Source organism: Engystomops pustulosus, unplaced genomic scaffold, assembly GCF_040894005.1.
Source record: "Engystomops pustulosus unplaced genomic scaffold, aEngPut4.maternal MAT_SCAFFOLD_107, whole genome shotgun sequence".
Taxonomy (NCBI): domain Eukaryota; kingdom Metazoa; phylum Chordata; class Amphibia; order Anura; family Leptodactylidae; genus Engystomops; species Engystomops pustulosus.
The window spans coordinates 114,888-142,248 of record NW_027284989.1 but is presented as its reverse complement, the minus strand read 5'-3'; the positions used below and the strand labels follow the sequence as shown (position 1 = coordinate 142,248).

The following is a 27,361-nucleotide window of genomic DNA, read 5'->3' as shown; positions in this document are numbered from 1 at the left end:
CCCAGGACACTGCCCCCCTATACTCCCCCCTGTATATCCATCACCCAGGACACTGCCCCCTTTACACCGCCCTGGATATCCATCACCCAGGACACTGCGCCCTATACACCGCCCTGGATATCTATCACCCGGGACACTGCCCCTTATACAGCACCCTAGATATCCATCACCCAGGACACTGCCCCCTATAGAGCACCCTGGAAATCCTTCACCCAGGACACTGCGCCCTATACACCGCCCTGGATATCTATCACCCGGGACACTGCCCCCTATACACCGCCCTGGATATCTATCACCCGGGACACTGCCCCCTATACACCACCCTGGATATCCATCACCCAGGACACTGCCCCCTATAGAGCAAACCTACCTATACACGGCTGTGGAAACCTTTCTTACTGTCAGATAGGGAAAATCCGTGTAACACCCCTATATTATGGACAGGGGTGAGTAGTAGAGTAGTAAATTCTGGGGTAGATATCCTGTAATAAGTAGTGGGATCCATTTCGTTTAGTGGGTTTTTGGGTACATGTAGTGAGTAGTGGGGTACATGTAGTGAGTAGCAGGGTACAGGTACATGTAGTGAGTAGTGGAATTCATGTAGTGAGTATTGGGGTAGGTGAAGTAGCGGGGTACATGTAGTGAGTAGTGAGGTACATGTAGTGAGTATTGGGGTACATGTAGTAAGTAGTGGGGCACATGTAGTGTGTAGCAGGGTACATGTAGTGAGTAGTGGGGTACATGTAGTAAGTAGTGGGGTACATGTAAGTAGTGGGGTACGTGTAGTAAGTAGTGGGGTACATGTAGTAAGTTGTGGGGTACATGTAGTGAGTAGTAGGGTACATGTAGTAAGTAGTGGGGTAGGTGTAATAAGTAGTGGGGTACATGTAGTGAGTAGTGGGGTACATGTAGTAAGTAGTGGGGTACATGTAGTAAGTAGTGGGGTACATGTAGTAAGTAGTGGGGCACATGTAGTAAGTAGCAGGGTACATGTAGTAAGTAGCGTGGTACATGTAGTAAGTAGCGTGGTACATGTAGTAAGTAGTGGGGTACAAGTAGTAAGTAGTGGGGCACATGTAGTAAGTAGTGGGGTACATGTAGTAAGTAGCAGGGTACATGTAGTAAGTAGTGGGGTACAAGTAGTAAGTAGTGGGGCACATGTAGTAAGTAGCAGGGTACATGTAGTAAGTAGCGTGGTACATGTAGTAAGTAGCGTGGTACATGTAGTAAGTAGTGGGGTACAAGTAGTAAGTAGTGGGGCACATGTAGTAAGTAGCGGGGTACATGTAGTAAGTAGTGGGGCACATGTAGTAAGTAGCAGGGTACATGTAGTAAGTAGTGGGGTACGTGTAGTAAGTAGTGGGGTACGTGTAGTAAGTAGTGGGGTACATGTAGTAAGTAGTGGGGTACATGTAGTAAGTAGTGGGGTACGTGTAGTAAGTAGTGGGGCACATGTAGTAAGTAGTGGGGCACATGTAGTAAGTAGCAGGGTACATGTAGTAAGTAGTAGGGTACATGTAGTAAGTAGCGGGGTACATGTAGTAAGTAGTGGGGTACATGTAGTAAGTAGTGGGGTACGTGTAGTAAATAGTGGGGTAGGTGTAGTAGGGTACATGTAGTAAGTAGTGGGGTACAAGTAGTAAGTAGTGGGGCACATGTAGTAAGTAGCAGGGTACATGTAGTAAGTAGCGGGGTACATGTAGTAAGTAGCGGGGTACATGTAGTAAGTAGTGGGGTACATGTAGTAAGTAGTGGGGTACGTGTAGTAAATAGTGGGGTAGGTGTAGTAGGGTACATGTAGTAAGTAGTGGGGTACGTGTAGTAAATAGTGGGGTAGGTGTAGTAGGGTACATGTAGTAAGTAGTGGGGTACGTGTAGTAAATAGTGGGGTACGTGTAGTAAGTATCGGGCACTCACCAGTTGTTACACTCATCCTGCACCACACTGCCGGCCTGGTGCGGGACCCCGTGGAAGTCGCAGGGACAGTCCGTGGGGGACACACACGTTCCGTTATCTAGAACCGATCCTGCAAAGAGAAGGTAGATGTCTCCCAATCATCAATAAGAAGAAGAGGGAGGAGCCAACACCACGTCCAATCACCTCATACACAATACCATCCCCCACCCCCAGCATAAACCACACCCATATATTTACATAAACATAAATAAACCCCACACCCTCCTATAACACACCCCACAACCTCTAATAACACCCCCCCACACAAATACCACACCACACCCTCCTATAACAGACCCCACACCCTCTAATAACACCCCCCCACACAAATACCACACCACACCCTCCTATAACAGACCCCACACCCTCTAATAACACCCCCCCACACAAATACCACACCACACCCTCCTATAACAGACCCCACACCCTCTAATAACAGACACTGGGTGTGATCCATGGGCAGCTCCATGCACATCCCGCAGCAGGAATAATGCAGCTGCAATCATTGGGGCAGATTTACTTACCCGGTCTGATCTCAATCCCGCTGTATGTTGTCCGACGAGGATTCGGGTCTTCCTCGATTCACTAAGATCGTGCACCCGATATCCTGCATGTGTCACTTCCCCGCTCAGGTCCCCGGAGTTCACCTTCTTCTTCCTGGTGCATGTAAGTGCATTGTCCGTGTATAATGCGCTGTGCGGGGAGTCACTAAGATCCTGCACCCGATATCCTGCATGTGTCACTTCCCCGCTCAGGTCCCCGGAGTTCACCTTCTTCTTCCTGGTGCATGTAAGTGCATTGTCCGTGTATAATGCGCTGTGCGGGGAGTCACTAAGATCGTGCGCCCGATATCCTGCATGTGTCGCTTCCCCGCTCAGGTCCCTGGAGTTCACCTTCTTCTTCCTGGTGCATGTAAGTGTATTGTCCGTGTATAATGCGCTGTGCGGGGAGTCACTAAGATCCTGCACCCGATATCCTGCATGTGTCGCTTCCCCGGTCAGGTCCCCGGAGTTCACCTTCTTCTTCCTGGTGCATGTAAGTGCATTGTCCGTGTATAATGCGCTGTGCGGGGAGTCACTAAGATCCTGCACCCGATATCCTGCATGTGTCACTTCCCCGCTCAGGTCCCCGGAGTTCACCTTCTTCTTCCTGGTGCATGTAAGTGCATTGTCCGTGTATAATGCGCTGTGCGGGGAGTCACTAAGATCGTGCGCCCGATATCCTGCATGTGTCGCTTCCCCGCTCAGGTCCCTGGAGTTCACCTTCTTCTTCCTGGTGCATGTAAGTGCATTGTCTGTGTATAATGCGATGTGCCGGGAGTCACTAAGATCCTGCGCCCGATATCCTGCATGTGTCGCTTCCCCGCTCAGGTCCCCGGAGTTCACCTTCTTCTTCCTGGTGCATGTAAGTGCATTGTCCGTGTATAATGCGCTGTGCGGGGAGTCACTAAGATCCTCCCCCCAATATCCTGCATGTGTCGCTTCCCTGCTCAGGTCCCTGGAGTTCACCTTCTTCCTGGTGCATGTAAGTGAATAGGCGAAACCTGGGTCGGGCGAGGTGTTTTAGGCGTCTTATGCTTTTACTACATGCGCGCTTTTAAATTGGAATATGTGAGTATATACAATAAATACTATTTCCTTTTTGAACCTGGCAATCTGCACTATCCTTTCGCATACCTCCTGATGTAGGATTGGGAACACACCGTAGACACGGTAACGAGACGAGGATTGTGTTTCAACCCACTAAAGGAGGACGATTGGTGATGCAAGGAGTCGGGGATATCTTTTATTTCCAGTCCATGAAGAGGTGGTGAGAGGCTCTAGCCATTTGACAAACAGTATAAGGAGTAGAGCACTAATTTTATATCTTTGACTCTGTGACTTTGTGGCATATACGGGAGTATGCCGTATTAGTGGCTCCTCCATATTTTTATGTTACATTTTCCATCTTTCCTGGATATTTTATTATTTATTTCTGCATGTAAGTGCATTGTCCGTGTATAATGCGCTGTGCAGGGAGTCACTAAGATCCTGCACCCGATATCCTGCATGTGTCGCTTCCCCGCTCAGGTCCCTGGAGTTCACCTACTTCTTCCTGGTGCATGTAAGTGTATTGTCCGTGTATAATGCGCTGTGCAGGGAGTCACTAAGATCCTGCGCCTGATATCCTGCATGTGTCGCTTCCCCGCTCAGGTCCCTGGAGTTCACCTTCTTCTTCCTGGTGCATGTAAGTGCATTGTCCGTGTATAATGTGCTGTGCGGGGAGTCACTAAGATCCTGCACCCGATATCCTGCATGTGTCACTTCCCCGCTCAGGTCCCGGAGTTCACCTTCTTCTTCCTGGTGCATGTAAGTGCATTGTCCGTGTATAATGTGCTGTGCGGGGAGTCACTAAGATCCTTCCCCCGATATCCTGCATGTGTCTCTTCCCCGCTCAGGTCCCCGGAGTTCTCCTTCTTCTTCCTGGTGCATGTAAGTGCATTGTCCGTGTATAATGCGCTGTGCGGGGGGTCACTAAGATCCTTCCCCCGATATCCTGCATGTGTCTCTTCCCCGCTCAGGTCCCTGGAGTTCACCTTCTTCCTAGTGCATGTAAGTGCATTGTCCGTGTATAATGCGCTGTGCAGGGAGTCACTAAGATCCTCCCCCCAATATCCTGCATGTGTTGCTTCCCCGCTCAGGTCCCTGGAGTTCACCTTCTTCCTGGTGCATGTAAGTGCATTGTCCGTGTATAATGTGCTGTGCGGGAAGTCACTAAGATCGTGCGCCCGATATCCTGCATGTGTCACTTCCCCGCTCAGGTCCCTGGAGTTCACCTTCTTTTTCCTGGTGCATGTAAGTGCATTGTCCGTGTATAATACGCTGTGCGGGGAGTCACTAAGATCCTGCGCCCGATATCCTGCATGTGTCGCTTCCCCGCTCAGGTCCTCGGAGTTCACCTTCTTCTTCCTGGTGCATGTAAGTGCATTGCCCGTGTATAATGCGCTGTGCAGGGAGTCACTAATATCCTGCATCCGATATCCTGCATGTGTCGCTTCCCCGCTCAGGTCCCTGGAGTTCACCTTCTTCTTCCTGGTGCATGTAAGTGCATTGTCCGTGTATAATGCGCTGTGCAGGGAGTCACTAAGATCCTGCGCCCGATATCCTGCATGTGTCGCTTTCCCGCTCAGGTCCCTGGAGTTCACCTTCTTCTTCCTGGTGCATGTAAGTGCATTGTCTGTGTATAATGCGCTGTGCAGGGAGTCACTAAGATCGTGCCCCCGATATCCGGCATGTGTCGCTTCCCCGCTCAGGTCCCCGGAGTTCACCTTCTTCTTCCTGGTGCATGTAAGTGCATTGTCCGTGTATAATGCGCTGTGCGGGGAGTCACTAAGATCCTGCGCCCGATATCCTGCATGTGTCGCTTCCCCGCTCAGGTCCTCGGAGTTCACCTTCTTCTTCCTGGTGCATGTAAGTGCATTGTCCGTGTATAATGCACTTTGCGGGGAGTCACTAAGATCCTGCACCCGATATTCTACATGTGTCGCTTCCCCGCTCAGGTCCCCGGAGATCACCTTCTTCTTCCTGGTACATGTGAGTGCATTGTCCGTGTATAATGTGCTGTGCGGGGAGTCACTAAGATCCTGCGCCCGATATCCTGCATGTGTCGCTTCCCCGCTCAGGTCCCCGGAGATCACCTTCTTCTTCCTGGTACATGTGAGTGCATTGTCCGTGTATAATGTGCTGTGCGGGTAGTCACTAAGATCCTGTACCCGATATTCTGCATGTGCCGCTTCCCTGCTCAGGTCCCCGGAGTTCACCTTCCTCTTCCTGGTGCATGTAAGTGCATTGTCTGTGTATAATGCGCTGTGCGGGGAGTCACTAAGATCCTGCATCCGATATCCTGCATGTGTCGCTTCCCCGCTCAGGTCCCCGGAGTTCACCTTCTTCTTCCTGCTGCATGTAAGTGCATTGTCCGTGTATAATGCGCTGTGCGGGGAGTCACTAAGATCCTGCGCCTGATATACTGCATGTGTCACTTCCCCGTTCAGGTCCCCGGAGTTCACCTTCTTCTTCCTGGTGCATGTAAGTGCATTGTCCGTGTATAATGCGCTGTGCAGGGAGTCACTAAGATCCTGCGCCCGATATCCTGCATGTGTCACTTCCCCGTTCAGGTCCCCGGAGTTCACCTTCTTCTTCCCGGTGCATGTAAATGCATTGTCCGTGTATAATGCGCTGTGTGGGGAGTCACTAAGATCGTGCATCCGATATCCTGCATGTGTCACTTCCCCGCTCAGGTCCCCGGAGTTCACCTTCTTCTTCCTGGTGCATGTAAGTGCAATGTCCGTGTATAATGCGCTGTGCGGGGAGTCACTAAGATCCTGCGCCCGATATCCTGCATGTGTCGCTTCCCCGCTCAGGTCCCTGGAGTTCACCTTCTTCTTCCTGGTGCATGTAAGTGCATTGTCCATGTATAATGCGCTGTGCGGGGAGTCACTAAGATCCTGCACCCGATATCCTGCATGTGTCGCTTCCCCGCTCAGGTCCTCGGAGTTCACCTTCTTCTTCCTGGTGCATGTAAGTGCATTGTCCGTGTATAATGCGCTGTGCGGGGAGTCACTAAGATCCTGCATCCGATATCCTGCATGTGTCGCTTCCCCGCTCAGGTCCCCGGAGTTCACCTTCTTCTTCCTGCTGCATGTAAGTGCATTGTCCGTGTATAATGCGCTGTGCGGGGAGTCACTAAGATCCTGCGCCTGATATACTGCATGTGTCACTTCCCCGTTCAGGTCCCCGGAGTTCACCTTCTTCTTCCTGGTGCATGTAAGTGCATTGTCCGTGTATAATGCGCTGTGTGGGGAGTCACTAAGATCGTGCATCCGATATCCTGCATGTGTCGCTTCCCCGCTCAGGTCCCTGGAGTTCACCTTCTTCTTCCTGGTGCATGTAAGTGCATTGTCCGTGTATAATGCGCTGTGCGGGGAGTCAATAAGATCCTGCACCCGATATCCTGCATGTGTCGCTTCCCCGCTCAGGTCCTCGGAGTTCACCTTCTTCTTCCTGGTGCATGTAAGTGCATTGTCTGTGTATAATGCGCTGTGCGGGGAGTCACTAAGATCCTGCATCCGATATCCTGCATGTGTCACTTCCCCGCTCAGGTCCCTGGAGTTCACCTTCTTCTTCCTGGTGCATGTAAGTGCATTGTCCGTGTATAATGCGCTGTGCGGGGGGTCACTAAGATCCTGTGCCCGATATCCTGCATGTGTCGCTTCCCCGCTCAGGTCCCCGGAGTTCACCTTCTTCTTCCTGCTGCATGTAAGTGCATTGTCCGTGTATAATGCGCTGTGCGGGGAGTCACTAAGATCCTGCGCCTGATATACTGCATGTGTCACTTCCCCGTTCAGGTCCCCGGAGTTCACCTTCTTCTTCCTGGTGCATGTAAGTGCATTGTCCGTGTATAATGCGCTGTGCGGGGAGTCACTAAGATCCTGCACCCGATATCCTGCATGTGTCACTTCCCCGCTCAGGTCCCAGGAGTTCACCTTCTTCTTCCTGGTTCATGTAAGTGCATTGTCCGTGTATAATGCGCTGTGCGGGGAGTCACTAAGATCCTGCACCCGATATCCTGCATGTGTCGCTTCCCCGCTCAGGTCCCAGGAGTTCACCTTCTTCTTCCTGGTGCATGTAAGTACATTGTCCGTGCATAATGCGCTGTGTGGGGAGTCACTAAGATCGTGCATCCGATATCCTGCATGTGTCACTTCCCCGCTCAGGTCCCGGAGTTCACCTTCTTCTTCCTGGTGCATGTAAGTGCATTGTACGTGTATAATGCGCTGTGCGGGGAGTCACTAAGCTCCTGCACCCGATATCCTGCATGTGTCGCTTCCCCGCTCAGGTCCCCGGAGTTCACCTTCTTCTTCCTGGTGCATGTAAGTGCATTGTCTGTGTGTAATGCACTGTGCGGGGAGTCACTAAGATCGTGCCCCCGATACCCTGCATGTGCCGCTTCCCCGCTCAGGTCCCTGGAGTTCACCTTCTTCTTCCTGGTTCATGTGAGTGCATTGTCCGTGTATAATGCGCTGTGCAGGGAGTCACTAAGATCCTGCGTCCGATATCCTGCATGTGTCGCTTCCCCGCTCAGGTCCCCGGAGTTCACCTTCTTCTTCCTGGTGCATGTAAGTGCATTGCCTGTGTATAATGCGCTGTGCGGGGAGTCACTAAGATCGTGCCCCCGATACCCTGCATGTGTCGCTTCCCCGCTCAGGTCCCTGGAGTTCACCTTCTTCTTCCTGGTTCATGTGAGTGCATTGTCCGTGTATAATGCGCTGTGCGGGGAGTCACTAAGATCCTGCACCCGATATCCTGCATGTGTCGCTTCCCTGCTCAGGTCCCAGGAGTTCACCTTCTTCTTCCTGGTGCATGTAAGTGCATTGTCTGTGCATAATGCGCTGTGCGGGGAGTCACTAAGATCGTGCCCCCGATACCCTGCATGTGTCGCTTCCCCGCTCAGGTCCCCGGAGTTCACCTTCTTCTTCCCGGTGCATGTAAGTGCATTGTCCGTGTATAATGTGCTGTGCGGGGAGTCACTAAGATCCTGCACCCGATATCCTGCATGTGTCGCTTCCCCGCTCAGGTCCCTGGAGTTCACCTTCTTCTTCCTGGTTCATGTGAGTGCATTGTCCGTGTATAATGCGCTGTGCGGGGAGTCACTAAGATCCTGCACCCGATATCCTGCATGTGTCGCTTCCCTGCTCAGGTCCCAGGAGTTCACCTTCTTCTTCCTGGTGCATGTAAGTGCATTGTCTGTGCATAATGCGCTGTGCGGGGAGTCACTAAGATCGTGCCCCCGATACCCTGCATGTGTCGCTTCCCCGCTCAGGTCCCCGGAGTTCACCTTCTTCTTCCCGGTGCATGTAAGTGCATTGTCCGTGTATAATGTGCTGTGCAGGGAGTCACTAAGATCCTGCACCCGATATATCCTGCATGTGTCACTTCCCAGCTCAGGTCCCTGGAGTTCACCTTCTTCTTCCTGGTGCATGTATGTGCATTGTCCGTGTATAATGTGCTGTGCGAGGAGTCACTAAGATCCTGCGCCCGATATCCTGCATGTGTCACTTCCCCGCTCAGGTCCCTGGAGTTCACCTTCTTCTTCCTGGTGCATGTAAGTGCATTGTCCGTGTATAATGCGCTGTGCAGGGAGTCACTAAGATCCTGCACCCGATATCCTGCATGTGTCACTTCCCCGCTCAGGTCCCCGGAGTTCACCTTCTTCCTGGTGCATGTAAGTGCTGATCTTGTGACACATTTCTTTTTTTAAATTCCACGTTTTTTCCGAATCCGTCGGGTTGTCTGACGGACATGCCCCCCGATTTCTGTCGCGTGGAAGCCGGGGCCAATGCGCCACAATCCGATCGTGTGCGCCAAAATCCCGAGGCAATTCAGCGCAAAACGGAGATATTTGGGAAAACCTGACGGAATCGCGGTCCGTGGACCCTTAGTTAATGAGCCCCAGTGAGTTGTAGAGAAATGTCCTGGTCTCGGGGCTGCAGGGAGTCCTGGGCCAGTGGACACGAGGCTGCAGCAGCTCCGGACTGTAGGTGTATAGTGAATCCAGAGCTGCTGGAGGTAAGTTACCTTCAGGACAGTAGCAGCCGTCCACACAGGAGATCTCACTGTCCACGCACGGCTTCTTCTGGTGGCAGGTGGTGGGACAACACTGGATGCACTCACTGTACACCAGGCCGGGATCACAGGGAACAGCTGTGGGTGGAGAATACAGGGGTATATAGCGTGCAGGAAGAATACAGGGGTATATAGCGTGCAGGAAGAATACAGGGGTATATATCGTGCAGGAAGAATACAGGGGTATATAGCGTGCAGGAAGAATACAGGGGTATATAGCGTGCAGCAGGGAGGATACAGGGATATATAGCGTGCAGGTGAGAGGATACAGGGGTATATAGCATGCAGCAGGGAGGATACAGGGGTATATAGCTTGCAGCAGGAAGAATACAGGGGTATATAGCGTGTAGCAGGGGGGGTACTTGGGTATATAGCGTGCAGCAGGGAGTATATAGGGGTATATAGCGTGCAGCAGGGAGGATACAGGGGTATATAGCGTGCAGGTGGGATACAGGGGTATATAGCGTGCAGGGAAGAGCACTACACATCCTATGGTCGCACATACCGCACTTTCTGTACATCTCCCTCCAGCCGTGCAGAGGGCGTCCGGCGTGGGCGCATGCGCGGGAATACTCGGTCAGCGCTCGGCACCAGGTACCAACATCATTATCCGACCTGCAACGTCAAGAAAATCATTAGGACCGCGCCCTCTGACCCTGACCAGTCCAAGGGGACATGAAGGACCCCAGCGCAGCTTCCATGTGTGTCCGTGTACAGGAGGTAACGCAGGGGTCACCGGGGGTCAGCTGGTGACATCTACTTACAGGCACAGGTCATCCTCGCAGCTCGCCATGAAGGGCATCGGACTCACGAGCTCGTGGCAATCCTGAAACGGTGAGTGGAGTAATGCGCGGCAGAGCGAGTGCGCCCCCTGTGGAGAGAGCCCAGCATTACTCATCAGTAGAAGAAAATAGATCGCACTCCGGCACCGAGGGATCTCCAAAACCTTCAAGACTTTATTTTTTCAAAAAGTTTAAAAATGATTATTTCTGAAATACAGACGTCCTTTGTGTCACTCGGTGTGATTGTGTGGAGAGGCGGCCTACGCGCTCCAGAAGTTACCGCACACCCTAACCCTAACCCTAACCCTAGGCCGCCTCTCCACACAATCACACCCTAACCCTAGGCCGCCTCTCCACACAATCACACCCTAACCCTAACCCTAGGCCACCTCTCCACACAATCACACCCTAACCCTAACCCTAGGCCGCCTCTCCACACAATCACACCCTAACCCTAACCCTAGGCCGCCTCTCCACACAATCACACCCTAACCCTAGGCCGCCTCTCCACACAATCACACCCTAACCCTAACCCTAACCCTCTCCACACAATCACACCCTAACCCTAACCCTAACCCTCTCCACACAATCACACCCTAACCCTAACCCTAGGCCGCCTCTCCACACAATCACACCCTAACCCTAACCCTAGGCCGCCTCTCCACACAATCACACCCTAACCCTAACCCTAGGCCGCCTCTCCACACAATCACACCCTAACCCTAACCCTAGGCGGCCTCTCCACACAATCACACCCTAACCCTAACCCTAGGCCGCCTCTCCACACAATCACACCCTAACCCTAACCCTAGGCCGCCTCTCCACACAATCACACCCTAACCCTAACCCTAGGCCGCCTCTCCACACAATCACACCCTAACCCTAACCCTAACCCTCTCCACACAATCACACCCTAACCCTAACCCTAGGCCGCCTCTCCACACAATCACACCCTAACCCTAACCCTAGGCCGCCTCTCCACACAATCACACCCTAACCCTAACCCTAGGCCGCCTCTCCACACAATCACACCCTAACCCTAACCCTAGGCCGCCTCTCCACACAATCACACCCTAACCCTAACCCTAGGCCGCCTCTCCACACAATCACACCCTAACCCTAACCCTAGGCCGCCTCTCCACACAATCACACCCTAACCCTAACCCTAGGCCGCCTCTCCACACAATCACACCCTAACCCTAACCCTAGGCCGCCTCTCCACACAATCACACCCTAACCCTAGGCCGCCTCTCCACACAATCACACCCTAACCCTAACCCTAGGCCGCCTCTCCACACAATCACACCCTAACCCTAACCCTAGGCCGCCTCTCCACACAATCACACCCTAACCCTAACCCTAGGCCGCCTCTCCACACAATCACACCCTAACCCTAACCCTAGGCCGCCTCTCCACACAATCACACCCTAACCCTAACCCTAGGCCGCCTCTCCACACAATCACACCCTAACCCTAGGCCGCCTCTCCACACAATCACACCCTAACCCTAGGCCGCCTCTCCACACAATCACACCCTAACCCTAACCCTAGGCCGCCTCTCCACACAATCACACCCTAACCCTAACCCTAGGCCGCCTCTCCACACAATCACACCCTAACCCTAACCCTAGGCCGCCTCTCCACACAATCACACCCTAACCCTAACCCTAGGCCGCCTCTCCACACAATCACACCCTAACCCTAACCCTAGGCCGCCTCTCCACACAATCACACCCTAACCCTAGGCCGCCTCTCCACACAATCACACCCTAACCCTAGGCCGCCTCTCCACACAATCACACCCTAACCCTAGGCCGCCTCTCCACACAATCACACCCTAACCCTAGGCCGCCTCTCCACACAATCACACCCTAACCCTAGGCCGCCTCTCCACACAATCACACCCTAACCCTAGGCCGCCTCTCCACACAATCACACCCTAACCCTAGGCCGCCTCTCCACACAATCACACCCTAACCCTAACCCTAGGCCGCCTCTCCACACAATCACACCCTAACCCTAGGCCGCCTCTCCACACAATCACACCCTAACCCTAGGCGGCCTCTCCACACAATCACACCCTAACCCTAACCCTAGGCCGCCTCTCCACACAATCACACCCTAACCCTAACCCTAGGCCGCCTCTCCACACAATCACACCCTAACCCTAACCCTAGGCCGCCTCTCCACACAATCACACCCTAACCCTAACCCTAGGCCGCCTCTCCACACAATCACACCCTAACCCTAGGCCGCCTCTCCACACAATCACACCCTAACCCTAGGCCGCCTCTCCACACAATCACACCCTAACCCTAACCCTAGGCCGCCTCTCCACACAATCACACCCTAACCCTAACCCTAGGCCGCCTCTCCACACAATCACACCCTAACCCTAGGCCGCCTCTCCACACAATCACACCCTAACCCTAACCCTAGGCCGCCTCTCCACACATTCACACCCTAACCCTAACCCTAGGCCGCCTCTCCACACAATCACACCCTAACCCTAACCCTAGGCCGCCTCTCCACACAATCACACCCTAACCCTAACCCTAGGCCGCCTTTCCACACAATCACACCCTAACCCTAACCCTAGGCCGCCTCTCCACACAATCACACCCTAACCCTAACCCTAGGCCGCCTCTCCACACAATCACACCCTAACCCTAGGCCGCCTCTCCACACAATCAAACCCTAACCCTAACCCGCCTCTCCACACAATCACACCCTAACCCTAACCCTAGGCCGCCTCTCCACACAATCACACCCTAACCCTAACCCTAGGCCGCCTCTCCACACAATCACACCCTAACCCTAACCCTAGGCCGCCTCTCCACACAATCACACCCTAACCCTAGGCCGCCTCTCCACACAATCACACCCTAACCCTAGGCCGCCTCTCCACACAATCACACCCTAACCCTAACCCTAGGCCGCCTCTCCACACAATCACACCCTAACCCTAACCCTAGGCCGCCTCTCCACACAATCACACCCTAACCCTAGGCCGCCTCTCCACACAATCACACCCTAACCCTAACCCTAGGCTGCCTCTCCACACAATCACACCCTAACCCTAGGCCGCCTCTCCACACAATCACACCCTAACCCTAACCCTAGGCTGCCTCTCCACACAATCACACCCTAACCCTAGGCCGCCTCTCCACACAATCACACCCTAACCCTAACCCTAGGCCGCCTCTCCACACAATCACACCCTAACCCTAGGCCGCCTCTCCACACAATCACACCCTAACCCTAGGCCGCCTCTCCACACAATCACACCCTAACCCTAGGCCGCCTCTCCACACAATCACACCCTAACCCTAACCCTAGGCCGCCTCTCCACACAATCACACCCTAACCCTAACCCTAGGCCGCCTCTCCACACAATCACACCCTAACCCTAACCCTAGGCCGCCTCTCCACACAATCACACCCTAACCCTAACCCTAGGCCGCCTCTCCACACAATCACACCCTAACCCTAGGCCGCCTCTCCACACAATCACACCCTAACCCTAACCCTAGGCCGCCTCTCCACACAATCACACCCTAACCCTAACCCTAGGCCGCCTCTCCACACAATCACACCCTAACCCTAACCCTAGGCCGCCTCTCCACACAATCACACCCTAACCCTAACCCTAGGCCGCCTCTCCACACAATCACACCCTAACCCTAGGCCGCCTCTCCACACAATCACACCCTAACCCTAACCCTAGGCCGCCTCTCCACACAATCACACCCTAACCCTAACCCTAGGCCGCCTCTCCACACAATCACACCCTAACCCTAACCCTAGGCCGCCTCTCCACACAATCACACCCTAACCCTAACCCTAGGCCGCCTCTCCACACAATCACACCCTAACCCTAACCCTAGGCCGCCTCTCCACACAATCACACCCTAACCCTAACCCTAGGCCGCCTCTCCACACAATCACACCCTAACCCTAACCCTAGGCCGCCTCTCCACACAATCACACCCTAACCCTAACCCTAGGCCGCCTCTCCACACAATCACACCCTAACCCTAACCCTAGGCCGCCTCTCCACACAATCACACCCTAACCCTAACCCTAGGCCGCCTCTCCACACAATCACACCCTAACCCTAACCCTAGGCCGCCTCTCCACACAATCACACCCTAACCCTAACCCTAGGCGGCCTCTCCACACAATCACACCCTAACCCTAGGCGGCCTCTCCACACAATCACACCCTAACCCTAACCCTAGGCGGCCTCTCCACACAATCACACCCTAACCCTAACCCTAGGCCGCCTCTCCACACAATCACACCCTAACCCTAGGCCGCCTCTCCACACAATCACACCCTAACCCTAGGCTGCCTCTCCACACAATCACACCCTAACCCTAGGCCGCCTCTCCACACAATCACACCCTAACCCTAGGCCGCCTCTCCACACAATCACACCCTAACCCTAACCCTAGGCCGCCTCTCCACACAATCACACCCTAACCCTAACCCTAGGCCGCCTCTCCACACAATCACACCCTAACCCTAGGCCGCCTCTCCACACAATCACACCCTAACCCTAACCCTAGGCCGCCTCTCCACACATTCACACCCTAACCCTAACCCTAGGCTGCCTCTCCACACAATCACACCCTAACCCTAACCCTAGGCTGCCTCTCCACACAATCACACCCTAACCCTAGGCCGCCTCTCCACACAATCACACCCTAACCCTAGGCCGCCTCTCCACACAATCACACCCTAACCCTAACCCTAGGCCGCCTCTCCACACAATCACACCCTAACCCTAACCCTAGGCCGCCTCTCCACACAATCACACCCTAACCCTAACCCTAGGCGGCCTCTCCACACAATCACACCCTAAACCTAGGCGGCCTCTCCACACAATCACACCCTAACCCTAACCCTAGGCGGCCTCTTCACACAATCACACCCTAACCCTAATCCTAGGCCGCCTCTCCACACAATCACACCCTAACCCTAAGCCTAGGCCGCCTCTCCACACAATCACACCCTAACCCTAACGCTCACACCTCCGCCTCGTCCGCTCACACCTCCGCCACGTCCGCTCAGACCTCCGCCACGTCCGCTCACACCTCCGCCTCGTCCGCTCACACCTCCGCCTCGTCCGCTCACACCTCCGCCACGTCCGCTCACACCTCCGCCACGTCCGCTCACACCTCCGCCTCTTCCACTTACATCTCCCCCTCCTCCTCTTTCACTCACACCTCCCCCTCCTCCACTTCCACTGTATGTGATGGTACGTGGCCCCTGGCAGTTGATTGTGATGGGATGTGGCCCCTGGAAGCTGATTGTGATAGGATGTGGCTGCGCTCTACCTCTCTTGCCTGCTGGTTCAGTGTGGCACATGGTGGCTCATACACAGCAGGAGGCGCAGAACTCATCCACAACTTCTGGGGTAAATCCTCCCTCCAGCTGTTCACAAACTCCTCAATGTTCTCTGTTACTTTTCCTGCAATCAGAAAAATGGCAGAAATTAATAAATAGATAAAGATATCGGGGGTTATTCATTATTCGGCTCCTCGGGGCAGTTCTATGTTTATATTTGGAGCTTCGCTACCCAAAAAATGTAATAAATTATTATTATTATGTTCTGTCTCAAAATGCATAAAAAGTCCCAGCACATCCATCAGCAGGGACTGGAGGCACTGCGAGAGGTTTTATGGTTTGTAGAAGTCCCAGGTCAGGTATCCGGCTCTGCACCACGCTGTACTGATGTTCCATCTTATCGGATCAGTGAGGAGGTGGGAATAGTCCTGTGAGAGGTTTTATGGTTTGTAGAAGTCCCAGGTCAGGTATCCGGCTCTGCACCACGTTGTACTGATGATCTATCTTATCGGATCAGTGAGGAGGTGGGAATAGTCCTGTGAGAGGTTTTATGGTTTGTAGAAGTCCCAGGTCAGGTATCCGGCTCTGCACCGCATTGTACTGATGATCTATCTTATCGGATCAGTGAGGAGGTGGGAATAGTCCTGTGAGAGGTTTTATGGTTTGTAGAAGTCCCAGGTCAGGTATCCGGCTCTGCACCGCGTTGTACTGATGATCTATCTTATCGGATCAGTGAGGAGGTGGGAATAGTCCTGTGAGAGGTTTTATGGTTTGTAGAAGTCCCAGCTCAGGTATCCGGCTCTGCACCGCGTTGTACTGATGATCTATCTTATCGGATCAGTGAGGAGGTGGGAATAGTCCTGTGAGAGGTTTTATGGTTTGTAGAAGTCCCAGGTCAGGTATCCGGCTCTGCACCACGTTGTACTGATGTTCCATCTTATCGGATCAGTGAGGAGGTGGGAATAGTCCTGTGAGAGGTTTTATGGTTTGTAGAAGTCCCAGGTCAGGTATCCGGCTCTGCACCGCGTTGTACTGATGATCTATCTTATCGGATCAGTGAGGAGGTGGGAATAGTCCTGTGAGAGGTTTTATGGTTTGTAGAAGTCCCAGGTCAGATATCCGGCTCTGCACCGCATTGTACTGATGATCTATCTTATCGGATCAGTGAGGAGGTGGGAATAGTCCTGTGAGAGGTTTTATGGTTTGTAGAAGTCCCAGGTCAGGTATCCGGCTCTGCACCACGTTGTACTGATGATCTATCTTATCGGATCAGTGAGGAGGTGGGAATAGTCCTGTGAGACTTTTTATGGTTTGTAGAAGTCCCAGGTCAGGTATCTGGTTCTGCACCACGTTGTACTGATGATCTATCTTATCGGATCAGTGAGGAGGTGGAAATAGTCCTGCGAGAGGTTTTATGGTTTGTAGAAGTCCCAGGTCAGGTATCTGGTTCTGCACCACGTTGTACTGATGATCTATCTTATCGGATCAGTGAGGAGGTGGGAATAGTCCTGTGAGAGGTTTTATGGTTTGTACAAGTCCCAGGTCAGGTATCTGGTTCTGCACCACGTTGTACTGATGATCTATCTTATCGGATCAGTGAGGAGGTGGGAATAGTCCTGTGAGACTTTTTATGGTTTGTAGAAGTCCCAGGTCAGGTATCTGGTTCTGCACCGCGTTGTACTGATGATCTATCTTATCGGATCAGTGAGGAGGTGGGAATAGTCCTTTGAGAGGTTTTATGGTTTGTACAAGTCCCAGGTCAGGTATCTGGTTCTGCACCGCGTTGTACTGATGATCTATCTTATCGGATCAGTGAGGAGGTGGGAATAGTCCTGTGAGACTTTTTATGGTTTGTAGAAGTCCCAGGTCAGGTATCCGGCTCTGCACCGCGCTGTACTAATGTTCTTTCTTATCGGATCTGTGAGGAGGTGGAAATCGTCCTATGAGACTTTTTAACAGTTAAAAGTCCCAAAAAACCTCAATGCGACTTTGAGACCTGTTTATGCCATAAAAGCCCAGGAATAACCCCCACACAGAGATCGGAGCAGTTGAGATCCACTATACATGGGATCTGCTCACAGAATATCTTATTCCTCACCATAACTTGTCACCAGATCATCGTGGGGGATCCAGTTATTGTTTCCGCAGAGTCCACGGGTTCTGCCCACGTAATCCGGACTCATCTTTAGGTAAACAGCGGAGCTTCCATCCCATGCCAAGGAGAAGACGTACTGAAGAGTGACAATGATGTATCTGGAGAGGTTCTGTATCCTCAGGGCTCCACTACTGTATGGAAGAGGAACCCTGGGGGAGGGAACACACAGCAATGTGACACGCCCCTGAGCTAGAAGGGGCCAATAACATCACCAAACAACAACCTAATGGATTACTCACCTGAGGTTATTGAGGAGAACAATCTGGTTCTGTAACGTCACTTCCCCTGCACCTGATAAATACAGAGTGACGGAGCGGGCACAGGCGTAGGGGCGGGCAGTGCAGGTTGGGTCATTGTGCACCTGTGTCAGGTAACAGGGAGAGTCAACACAACAGCTGGACAACAGTCACATCTGATATGTACACCTCCCTCTTCAAGACTGGCTGAAGGGATCCTCAAGGGAGGGCCTATGGCTGTGGGAGGGTCCATGGTGTTCCTTACTAGTGCCTTAGGGGTGGAGTCTGGAGGACTGGGTAATGCCATTGGTCTGATCACACACCTAATCAGCCATATTGAGTTATTCATTAAATGAATAGATCTTCCCATTTAACCTGGCATTATATGGGCACTACGGCTGGCATCATATGGGCACTATGGCTGGTGTAATATGGGCTGGTTGGTGTTATATGGGCAATTTGGAGGTATATGTGCTAGGACTGGCAATATATGGGGGACCTGTACAGACCCTCTATGGAGAACACCAACTGCCATTATATGGCCACCATAAATGAGGCTGTGTGGGCACTATGGCTGGCACTATATGGGCACTATGGCTGGCGCTATATGGGCACTATGGCTGGTATTATATGAGCACTATGGATAATGATGTATGGACACTATGGATGATGCTGTATGGGCACTATGGATGTCATTATATGGGCACTATGGCTGGTATTATATGAGCACTATGGATAATGCTGTATGGGCACTATGGATGATGCTGTATGGGCACTATGGATGTCATTATATGGGCACTATGGCTGGTATTTTATGGGCACTATGACTGGTGTTTTATGGGCACTATGGCTGGCATTATATGGGCACTATGGCTGGTGTTATTTGGGCTGGTTGGTGTTATATGGGCACTATGGCTGGTGTAATATGGGCACTATGGCTGGTGTAATATGGGCTGGTTGGTGTTATATGGGCATTTTGGATGGCATTATATGGGCACTATGGCTGGCGTTATATGGGCACTATGGCTGGCGTTATATGGGCTGGTTGTTGTTATATGGGCACTATGGATGATGTTATATGGGCACTATGGCTGGTGTTATATGGGCTGGTTGGTGTTATATGGGCACTATGGCTGGCATTATATGGGCACTATGGCTGGCATTATATGGGCACTATGGCTGGTGTTATTTGGCCTGGTTGGTGTTATATGGGCACTATGAATGAGACTGTATGGGCACTATGGCTGGCATTATATGGGCAATATGGCTGGTGTTATTTGGGCTGGTTGGTGTTATATGGGCACTATGGCTGGCATTATATGGGCACTATGGCTGGTGTTATATGGACACTGACTGGCGTTATATGGGCACTAAGGCTGGTGTTATATGGACACTGACTGGCATTATATGGGCACTAGGGGTGGCGTTATATGGGCACTATGGCTGGCATTATATGGGCACTATGGCTGGTGTTATTTGGCCTGGTTGGTGTTATATGGGCACTATGGATGACGCTGTATGGGCACTATGGCTGGCATTATATGGCCACTATGGCTGGCTTTATATGGGCACTATGGATGACGCTGTATGGGCACTATGGCTGGCATTATATGGGCACTATGGAAGGCATTATATGGCCACTATGGCTGGTGTTATATGGGCACTATGGATGACGCTGTATAGGCACTATGGCTGGCATTACATGGGCACTATGGAAGGCATTATATGGGCACTATGGCTGGTTTTATATGGGCACTATGGCTGGCATCATATGGCCACTATGGCTGGCATCATATGGGCACTATGGCTTGTGTTAAATGGGCACCATGGCTGGCATCATATGGGCACTATGGCTGGCATCATATGGGCACTATGGCTGGCATCATATGGGCACTATGTCTGGTGTTATATGGGCACCATGGCTGGCATCAAATGGGCACTATGGCTGGCATCATATGGGCACTATGGCTGGCATCATATGGGCACTATGGCTGGCATCATATGGGCACCATGGCTGGCATCATATGGGCACCATGGCTGGCATCATATGGGCACTATGGCTGGTGTTATATGGGCACCATGGCTGGCGTTATATGGGCACTATGGCTGGCATCATATGGGCACTATGGCTGGCATCATATGGGCACTATGGCTGGCATCATATGGGCACTATGGCTGGCATACTCTGGAGTAGAGTCACTATGTGGTCACCTGACCTGTATGGCAAAATTCTGCTCATCCGGCTCCACGTGTCGCACAAGGTCATACGTGAATTTTCCAGGGTAAAAAAAATAAAGTCCATCAAACGTCTCATAATGGTTCTGTCCCCAGGTCCGGCACAGGTTCTCCCTCTCCGGACCCATGTTATATACTGCAGGAGAACAAGATCCAGAACGTAAGACATACCTACAGCACACGCAACATACATGTACATGCAGGTCACATGACTCCTCTACATAGCACACATGTATACTGCCTCATACATAAGAGTCATCCCTGGTCCTACTATATGAGGTCATCCCTGGTCCTGCTATATGAGGTCATCCCTGGTCCTACTATACGAGGTCATCCCTGGTCCTACTATAGGAGGTCATCCCTGGTCCTACTATATGAGGTCATCCCTGGTCCTGCTATATGAGGTCATCCCTGGTCCTACTATAGGAGGTCATCCCTGGTCCTACTATATGAGGTCATCCCTGGTCCTGCTATACGAGGTCATCCCTGATCCTGCTATATGAGGTCATCCCTGGTCCTGCTATATGAGGTCATCCCTGGTCCTACTATATGAGGTCTTCCCTGATCCTGCTATATGAGGTCATCCCTGGTCCTGCTATATGAGGTCATCCCTGGTCCTGCTATATGAGGTCATCCCTGGTCCTACTATATGAGGTCTTCCCTGATCCTGCTATATGAGGTCATCCCTGGTCCTGCTATATGAGGTCATCCCTGGTCCTGCTATATGAGGTCATCCCTGATCCTGCTATATGAGGTCATCCCTGGTCCTGCTATATGAGGTCATCCCTGGTCCTACTATACGAGGTCATCCCTGGTCCTACTATATGAGGTCATCCCTGGTCCTACTATATGAGGTCATCCCTGGTCCTACTATACGAGGTCATCCCTGGTCCTACTATATGAGGTCATCCCTGGTCCTACTATATGAGGTCTTCCCTGATCCTGCTATATGAGGTCATCCCTGGTCCTGCTATATGAGGTCATCCCTGGTCCTGCTATATGAGGTCATCCCTGGTCCTGCTATATGAGGTCATCCCTGGTCCTGCTATATGAGGTCATCCCTGGTCCTACTATACGAGGTCATCCCTGGTCCTACTATATGAGGTCATCCCTGGTCCTGCTATATGAGGTCATCCCTGGTCCTACTATATGAGGTCATCCCTGGTCCTACTATATGAGGTCATCCCTGATCCTGCTATATGAGGTCATCCCTGGTCCTACTATATGAGGTCATCCCTGGTCCTGCTATATGAGGTCATCCCTGGTCCTACTATATGAGGTCATCCCTGGTCCTGCTATATGAGGTCATCCCTGTATTGTGCATCCCTAAATTTCTGCTGCCGCAGATCATGTGCCTTCCGGTGACATTTGCGGATCCATACGTGATTCATGACATTCACCTATCTGACATCTGGATCCCGATGCGTTGTATCGACTGCAGTCACAAAACTTCTTCTGCCAACATTCTCCTCCATTGAAGCAGGGCAGGACATCTGAGGAGAGAAGACAAGTTATAGGGACAGTGCTCCTGCTCCGTGGCATCACCGGCAGGAGGACTACATCCCATGAGATCCAGCGGAGTCATAGAGGCAGTGTGAACACGGCCCGAGCGCCACACATTGCAGAAGGCAGCAGCCCGGAAACCCACTTGTTTAGTCTGTAAAACTCCGAATCTCAGGGGGGGGGGAGGCATACAAATCAGCACAAAGGAATCATCATGTGTAAGACAACAGCAAAAACATCATAACTTAGACTTCTCACCATATTATTCACCTCACTAGTCTGGTATCATGGTCATTTTCCCAAATCAGCCCAGAAATATTTCATAATATCCACAATAGCGTCCAATAGTACCGCGTCATGTCATGTCTCATCCGGCAATAGTGCCGCGTCATGTCATGTCTCATCCAGCAATAGTACCGCGTCATGTCATGTCTCATCCAGCAATAGTACCGCGTCATGTCATGTCTCATCCGGCAATAGTACCGCGTCATGTCATGTCTCATCCGGCAATAGTACCGCGTCATGTCATGTCTCATCCAGCAATAGTACCGCGTCATGTCATGTCTCATCCGGCAATAATACCGCGTCATGTCTAATCCGGCAATAGTACCGCGTCATGTCATGTCTCATCCGGCAATAATACCGCGTCATGTCTAATCCGGCAATAGTGCCGCGTCATGTCATGTCTCATCCGGCAATAGTACCGCGTCATGTCTAATCCGGCAATAGTGCCGCGTCATGTCATGTCTCATCCGGCAATAGTACCGCGTCATGTCATGTCTCATCCAGCAATAGTACCGCGTCATGTCATGTCTCATCCAGCAATAGTACCGAGTCATGTCATGTCTAATCCGGCAATAGTACCGCGTCATGTCATGTCTCATCCGGCAATAGTACCGCGTCATGTCATGTCTCATCCGGCAATAGTACCGCGTCATGTCATGTCTCATCCGGCAATAGTACCGCGTCATGTCATGTCTAATCCGGCAATAGTACCGCGTCATGTCATGTCTCATCCAGCAATAGTACCGCGTCATGTCATGTCTCATCCAGCAATAGTACCGAGTCATGTCATGTCTCATCCAGCAATAGTACCGAGTCATGTCATGTCTAATCCGGCAATAGTACCGCGTCATGTCATGTCTCATCCGGCAATAGTTCCGCGTCATGTCTAATCCGGCAATAGTGCCGCGTCATGTCATGTCTCATCCGGCAATAGTACCGCGTCATGTCATGTCTCATCCGGCAATAGTACCGAGTCATGTCATGTCTCATCCAGCAATAGTACCGCGTCATGTCATGTCTCATCCGGCAATAGTACCGCGTCATGTCATGTCTCATCCGGCAATAGTACCGCGTCATGTCATGTCTCATCCGGCAATAGTACCGCGTCATGTCATGTCTAATCCGGCAATAGTGCCGCGTCATGTCATGTCTCATCCGGCAATAGTACCGCGTCATGTCATGTCTCATCCAGCAATAGTACCGCGTCATGTCATGTCTCATCCGGCAATAGTACCGCGTCATGTCATGTCTCATCCGGCAATAGTACCGCGTCATGTCATGTCTAATCCGGCAATAGTGCCGCGTCATGTCATGTCTCATCCAGCAATAGTGCCGCGTCATGTCATGTCTCATCCGGCAATAGTACCGCGTCATGTCATGTCTAATCCGGCAATAGTACCGCGTCATGTCTAATCCGGCAATAGTACCGCGTCATGTCATGTCTCATCCGGCAATAGTACCGCGTCATGTCATGTCTAATCCGGCAATAGTACCGCGTCATGTCATGTCTCATCCAGCAATAGTACCGCGTCATGTCATGTCTCATCCGGCAATAGTACCGCGTCATGTCATGTCTAATCCGGCAATAGTACCGCGTCATGTCTAATCCGGCAATAGTACCGCGTCATGTCATGTCTCATCCGGCAATAGTACCGCGTCATGTCATGTCTCATCCGGCAATAGTACCGCGTCATGTCATGTCTAATCCGGCAATAGTACCGCGTCATGTCTAATCCGGCAATAGTACCGCGCCATGTCATGTCTCATCCGGCAATAGTACCGCGTCATGTCATGTCTAATCCGGCAATAGTACCGCGTCATGTCATGTCTAATTCGGCAATAGTACCGCGTCATGTCATGTCTAATCCGGCAATAGTACCGCGTCATGTCATGTCTCATCCGGCAATAGTACCGCGTCATGTCATGTCTAATTCGGCAATAGTACCGCGTCATGTCATGTCTAATCCGGCAATAGTACCGCGTCATGTCATGTCTCATCCGGCAATAGTACCGCGTCATGTCATGTCTCATCCGGCAATAGTACCGCGTCATGTCATGTCTCATCCAGCAATAGTACCGCGTCATGTCATGTCTAATCCGGCAATAGTACCGCGTCATGTCATGTCTCATCCGGCAATAGTACCGCGTCATGTCTCATCCGGCAATAGTACCGCCTCATGTCATGTCTCATCCAGCAATAGTACCGCGTCATGTCATGTCTCATCCGGCAATAGTACCGCGTCATGTCTCATCCGGCAATAGTACCGCCTCATGTCATGTCTCATCCAGCAATAGTACCGCGTCATGTCATGTCTCATCCGGCAATAGTACCGCGTCATGTCTAATCCGGAAATAGTACCGCGTCATGTCTAATCCGGAAATAGTACCGCGTCATGTCATGTCTCATCCAGCAATAGTACCGCGTCATGTCATGTCTCATCCGGCAATAGTACCGCGTCATGTCATGTCTCATCCGGCAATAGTACCGCGTCATGTCTCATCCGGCAATAGTACCGCCTCATGTCATGTCTCATCCAGCAATAGTGCCGCGTCATGTCATGTCTCATCCGGCAATAGTACCGCGTCATGTCCTGTCTCATCCGGCAATAGTACCGCGTCATGTCATGTCTCATCCGGCAATAGTACCGCGTCATGTCATGTCTAATCCGGCAATAGTACCGCGTCATGTCATGTCTAATTCGGCAATAGTACCGCGTCATGTCATGTCTAATCCGGCAATAGTACCGCGTCATGTCATGTCTCATCCGGCAATAGTACCGCGTCATGTCATGTCTCATCCGGCAATAGTACCGCGTCATGTCATGTCTCATCCAGCAATAGTACCGCGTCATGTCATGTCTAATCCGGCAATAGTACCGCGTCATGTCATGTCTCATCCGGCAATAGTACCGCGTCATGTCATGTCTCATCCGGCAATAGTACCGCGTCATGTCATGTCTCATCCAGCAATAGTACCGCGTCATGTCATGTCTCATCCGGCAATAGTACCGCGTCATGTCATGTCTAATCCGGCAATAGTACCGCGTCATGTCATGTCTAATCCGGCAATAGTACCGCGTCATGTCATGTCTCATCCGGCAATAGTACCGCGTCATGTCTCATCCGGCAATAGTACCGCCTCATGTCATGTCTCATCCAGCAATAGTACCGCGTCATGTCATGTCTCATCCGGCAATAGTACCGCGTCATGTCTCATCCGGCAATAGTACCGCCTCATGTCATGTCTCATCCAGCAATAGTACCGCGTCATGTCATGTCTCATCCGGCAATAGTACCGCGTCATGTCTAATCCGGAAATAGTACCGCGTCATGTCATGTCTCATCCAGCAATAGTACCGCGTCATGTCATGTCTCATCCGGCAATAGTACCGCGTCATGTCATGTCTCATCCGGCAATAGTACCGCGTCATGTCTCATCCGGCAATAGTACCGCCTCATGTCATGTCTCATCCAGCAATAGTGCCGCGTCATGTCATGTCTCATCCGGCAATAGTACCGCGTCATGTCCTGTCTCATCCGGCAATAGTACCGCGTCATGTCATGTCTCATCCGGCAATAGTACCGCGTCATGTCATGTCTAATCCGGCAATAGTACCGCGTCATGTCATGTCTAATTCGGCAATAGTACCGCGTCATGTCATGTCTAATCCGGCAATAGTACCGCGTCATGTCATGTCTCATCCGGCAATAGTACCGCGTCATGTCATGTCTCATCCAGCAATAGTACCGCGTCATGTCATGTCTAATCCGGCAATAGTACCGCGTCATGTCATGTCTCATCCGGCAATAGTACCGCGTCATGTCATGTCTCATCCGGCAATAGTACCGCGTCATGTCATGTCTCATCCAGCAATAGTACCGCGTCATGTCATGTCTCATCCGGCAATAGTACCGCGTCATGTCATGTCTAATCCGGCAATAGTACCGCGTCATGTCATGTCTAATCCGGCAATAGTACCGCGTCATGTCATGTCTCATCCGGCAATAGTACCGCGTCATGTCTCATCCGGCAATAGTACCGCGTCATGTCATGTCTCATCCAGCAATAGTACCGCGTCATGTCATGTCTCATCCGGCAATAGTACCGCCTCATGTCATGTCTCATCCAGCAATAGTACCGCGTCATGTCATGTCTCATCCGGCAATAGTACCGCGTCATGTCTCATCCGGCAATAGTACCGCCTCATGTCATGTCTCATCCAGCAATAGTACCGCGTCATGTCATGTCTCATCCGGCAATAGTACCGCGTCATGTCTAATCCGGAAATAGTACCGCGTCATGTCTAATCCGGAAATAGTACCGCGTCATGTCATGTCTCATCCAGCAATAGTACCGCGTCATGTCTCATCCGGCAATAGTACCGCGTCATGTCTCATCCGGCAATAGTACCGCGTCATGTCATGTCTCATCCGGCAATAGTACCGCGTCATGTCATGTCTCATCCGGCAATAGTACCGCGTCATGTCTCATCCGGCAATAGTACCGCCTCATGTCATGTCTCATCCAGCAATAGTACCGCGTCATGTCATGTCTCATCCGGCAATAGTACCGCGTCATGTCTAATCCGGAAATAGTACCGCGTCATGTCATGTCTCATCCAGCAATAGTACCGCGTCATGTCATGTCTAATCCGGCAATAGTACCGCGTCATGTCATGTCTAATCCGGCAATAGTACCGCGTCATGTCTCATCCAGCAATAGTACCGCGTCATGTCATGTCTAATCCGGCAATAGTACCGCGTCATGTCTCATCCAGCAATAGTACCGCGTCATGTCATGTCTAATCCGGCAATAGTACCGCGTCATGTCATGTCTCATCCAGCAATAGTACCGCGTCATGTCATGTCTCATCCGGCAATAGTACCGCGTCATGTCATGTCTAATCCGGCAATAGTACCGCGTCATGTCATGTCTAATCCGGCAATAGTACCGCGTCATGTCATGTCTAATCCGGCAATAGTACCGCGTCATGTCTCATCCAGCAATAGTACCGCGTCATGTCATGTCTCATCCAGCAATAGTACCGAGTCATGTCATGTCTAATCCGGCAATAGTACCGCGTCATGTCATGTCTCATCCAGCAATAGTACCGCGTCATGTCTCATCCGGCAATAGTACCGTGTCATGTCATGTCTCATCCAGCAATAGTACCGCGTCATGTCATGTCTAATCCG

General features: G+C 51.8%; 1 protein-coding gene across 1 annotated transcript in view; it reads right to left on the bottom strand.

Moving 5' to 3' along the window:
• OTOG (otogelin) overlaps window positions 1-27,361 on the bottom strand; it is a gene marked incomplete at its 5' end in the record, with an annotated part of 247,619 nt that overhangs the window by 200,279 nt on the left and 19,979 nt on the right. The window contains 9 exons of the mRNA XM_072131623.1: window positions 1,918-2,026; window positions 9,570-9,695; window positions 10,123-10,232; window positions 10,382-10,488; window positions 15,742-15,875; window positions 17,850-18,055; window positions 18,146-18,267; window positions 20,359-20,513; window positions 21,778-21,870. Coding sequence (XP_071987724.1) covers window positions 1,918-2,026; window positions 9,570-9,695; window positions 10,123-10,232; window positions 10,382-10,488; window positions 15,742-15,875; window positions 17,850-18,055; window positions 18,146-18,267; window positions 20,359-20,513; window positions 21,778-21,870 — 1,162 coding nt within the window. The remainder of the gene's footprint in view (window positions 1-1,917; window positions 2,027-9,569; window positions 9,696-10,122; window positions 10,233-10,381; window positions 10,489-15,741; window positions 15,876-17,849; window positions 18,056-18,145; window positions 18,268-20,358; window positions 20,514-21,777; window positions 21,871-27,361) is intronic.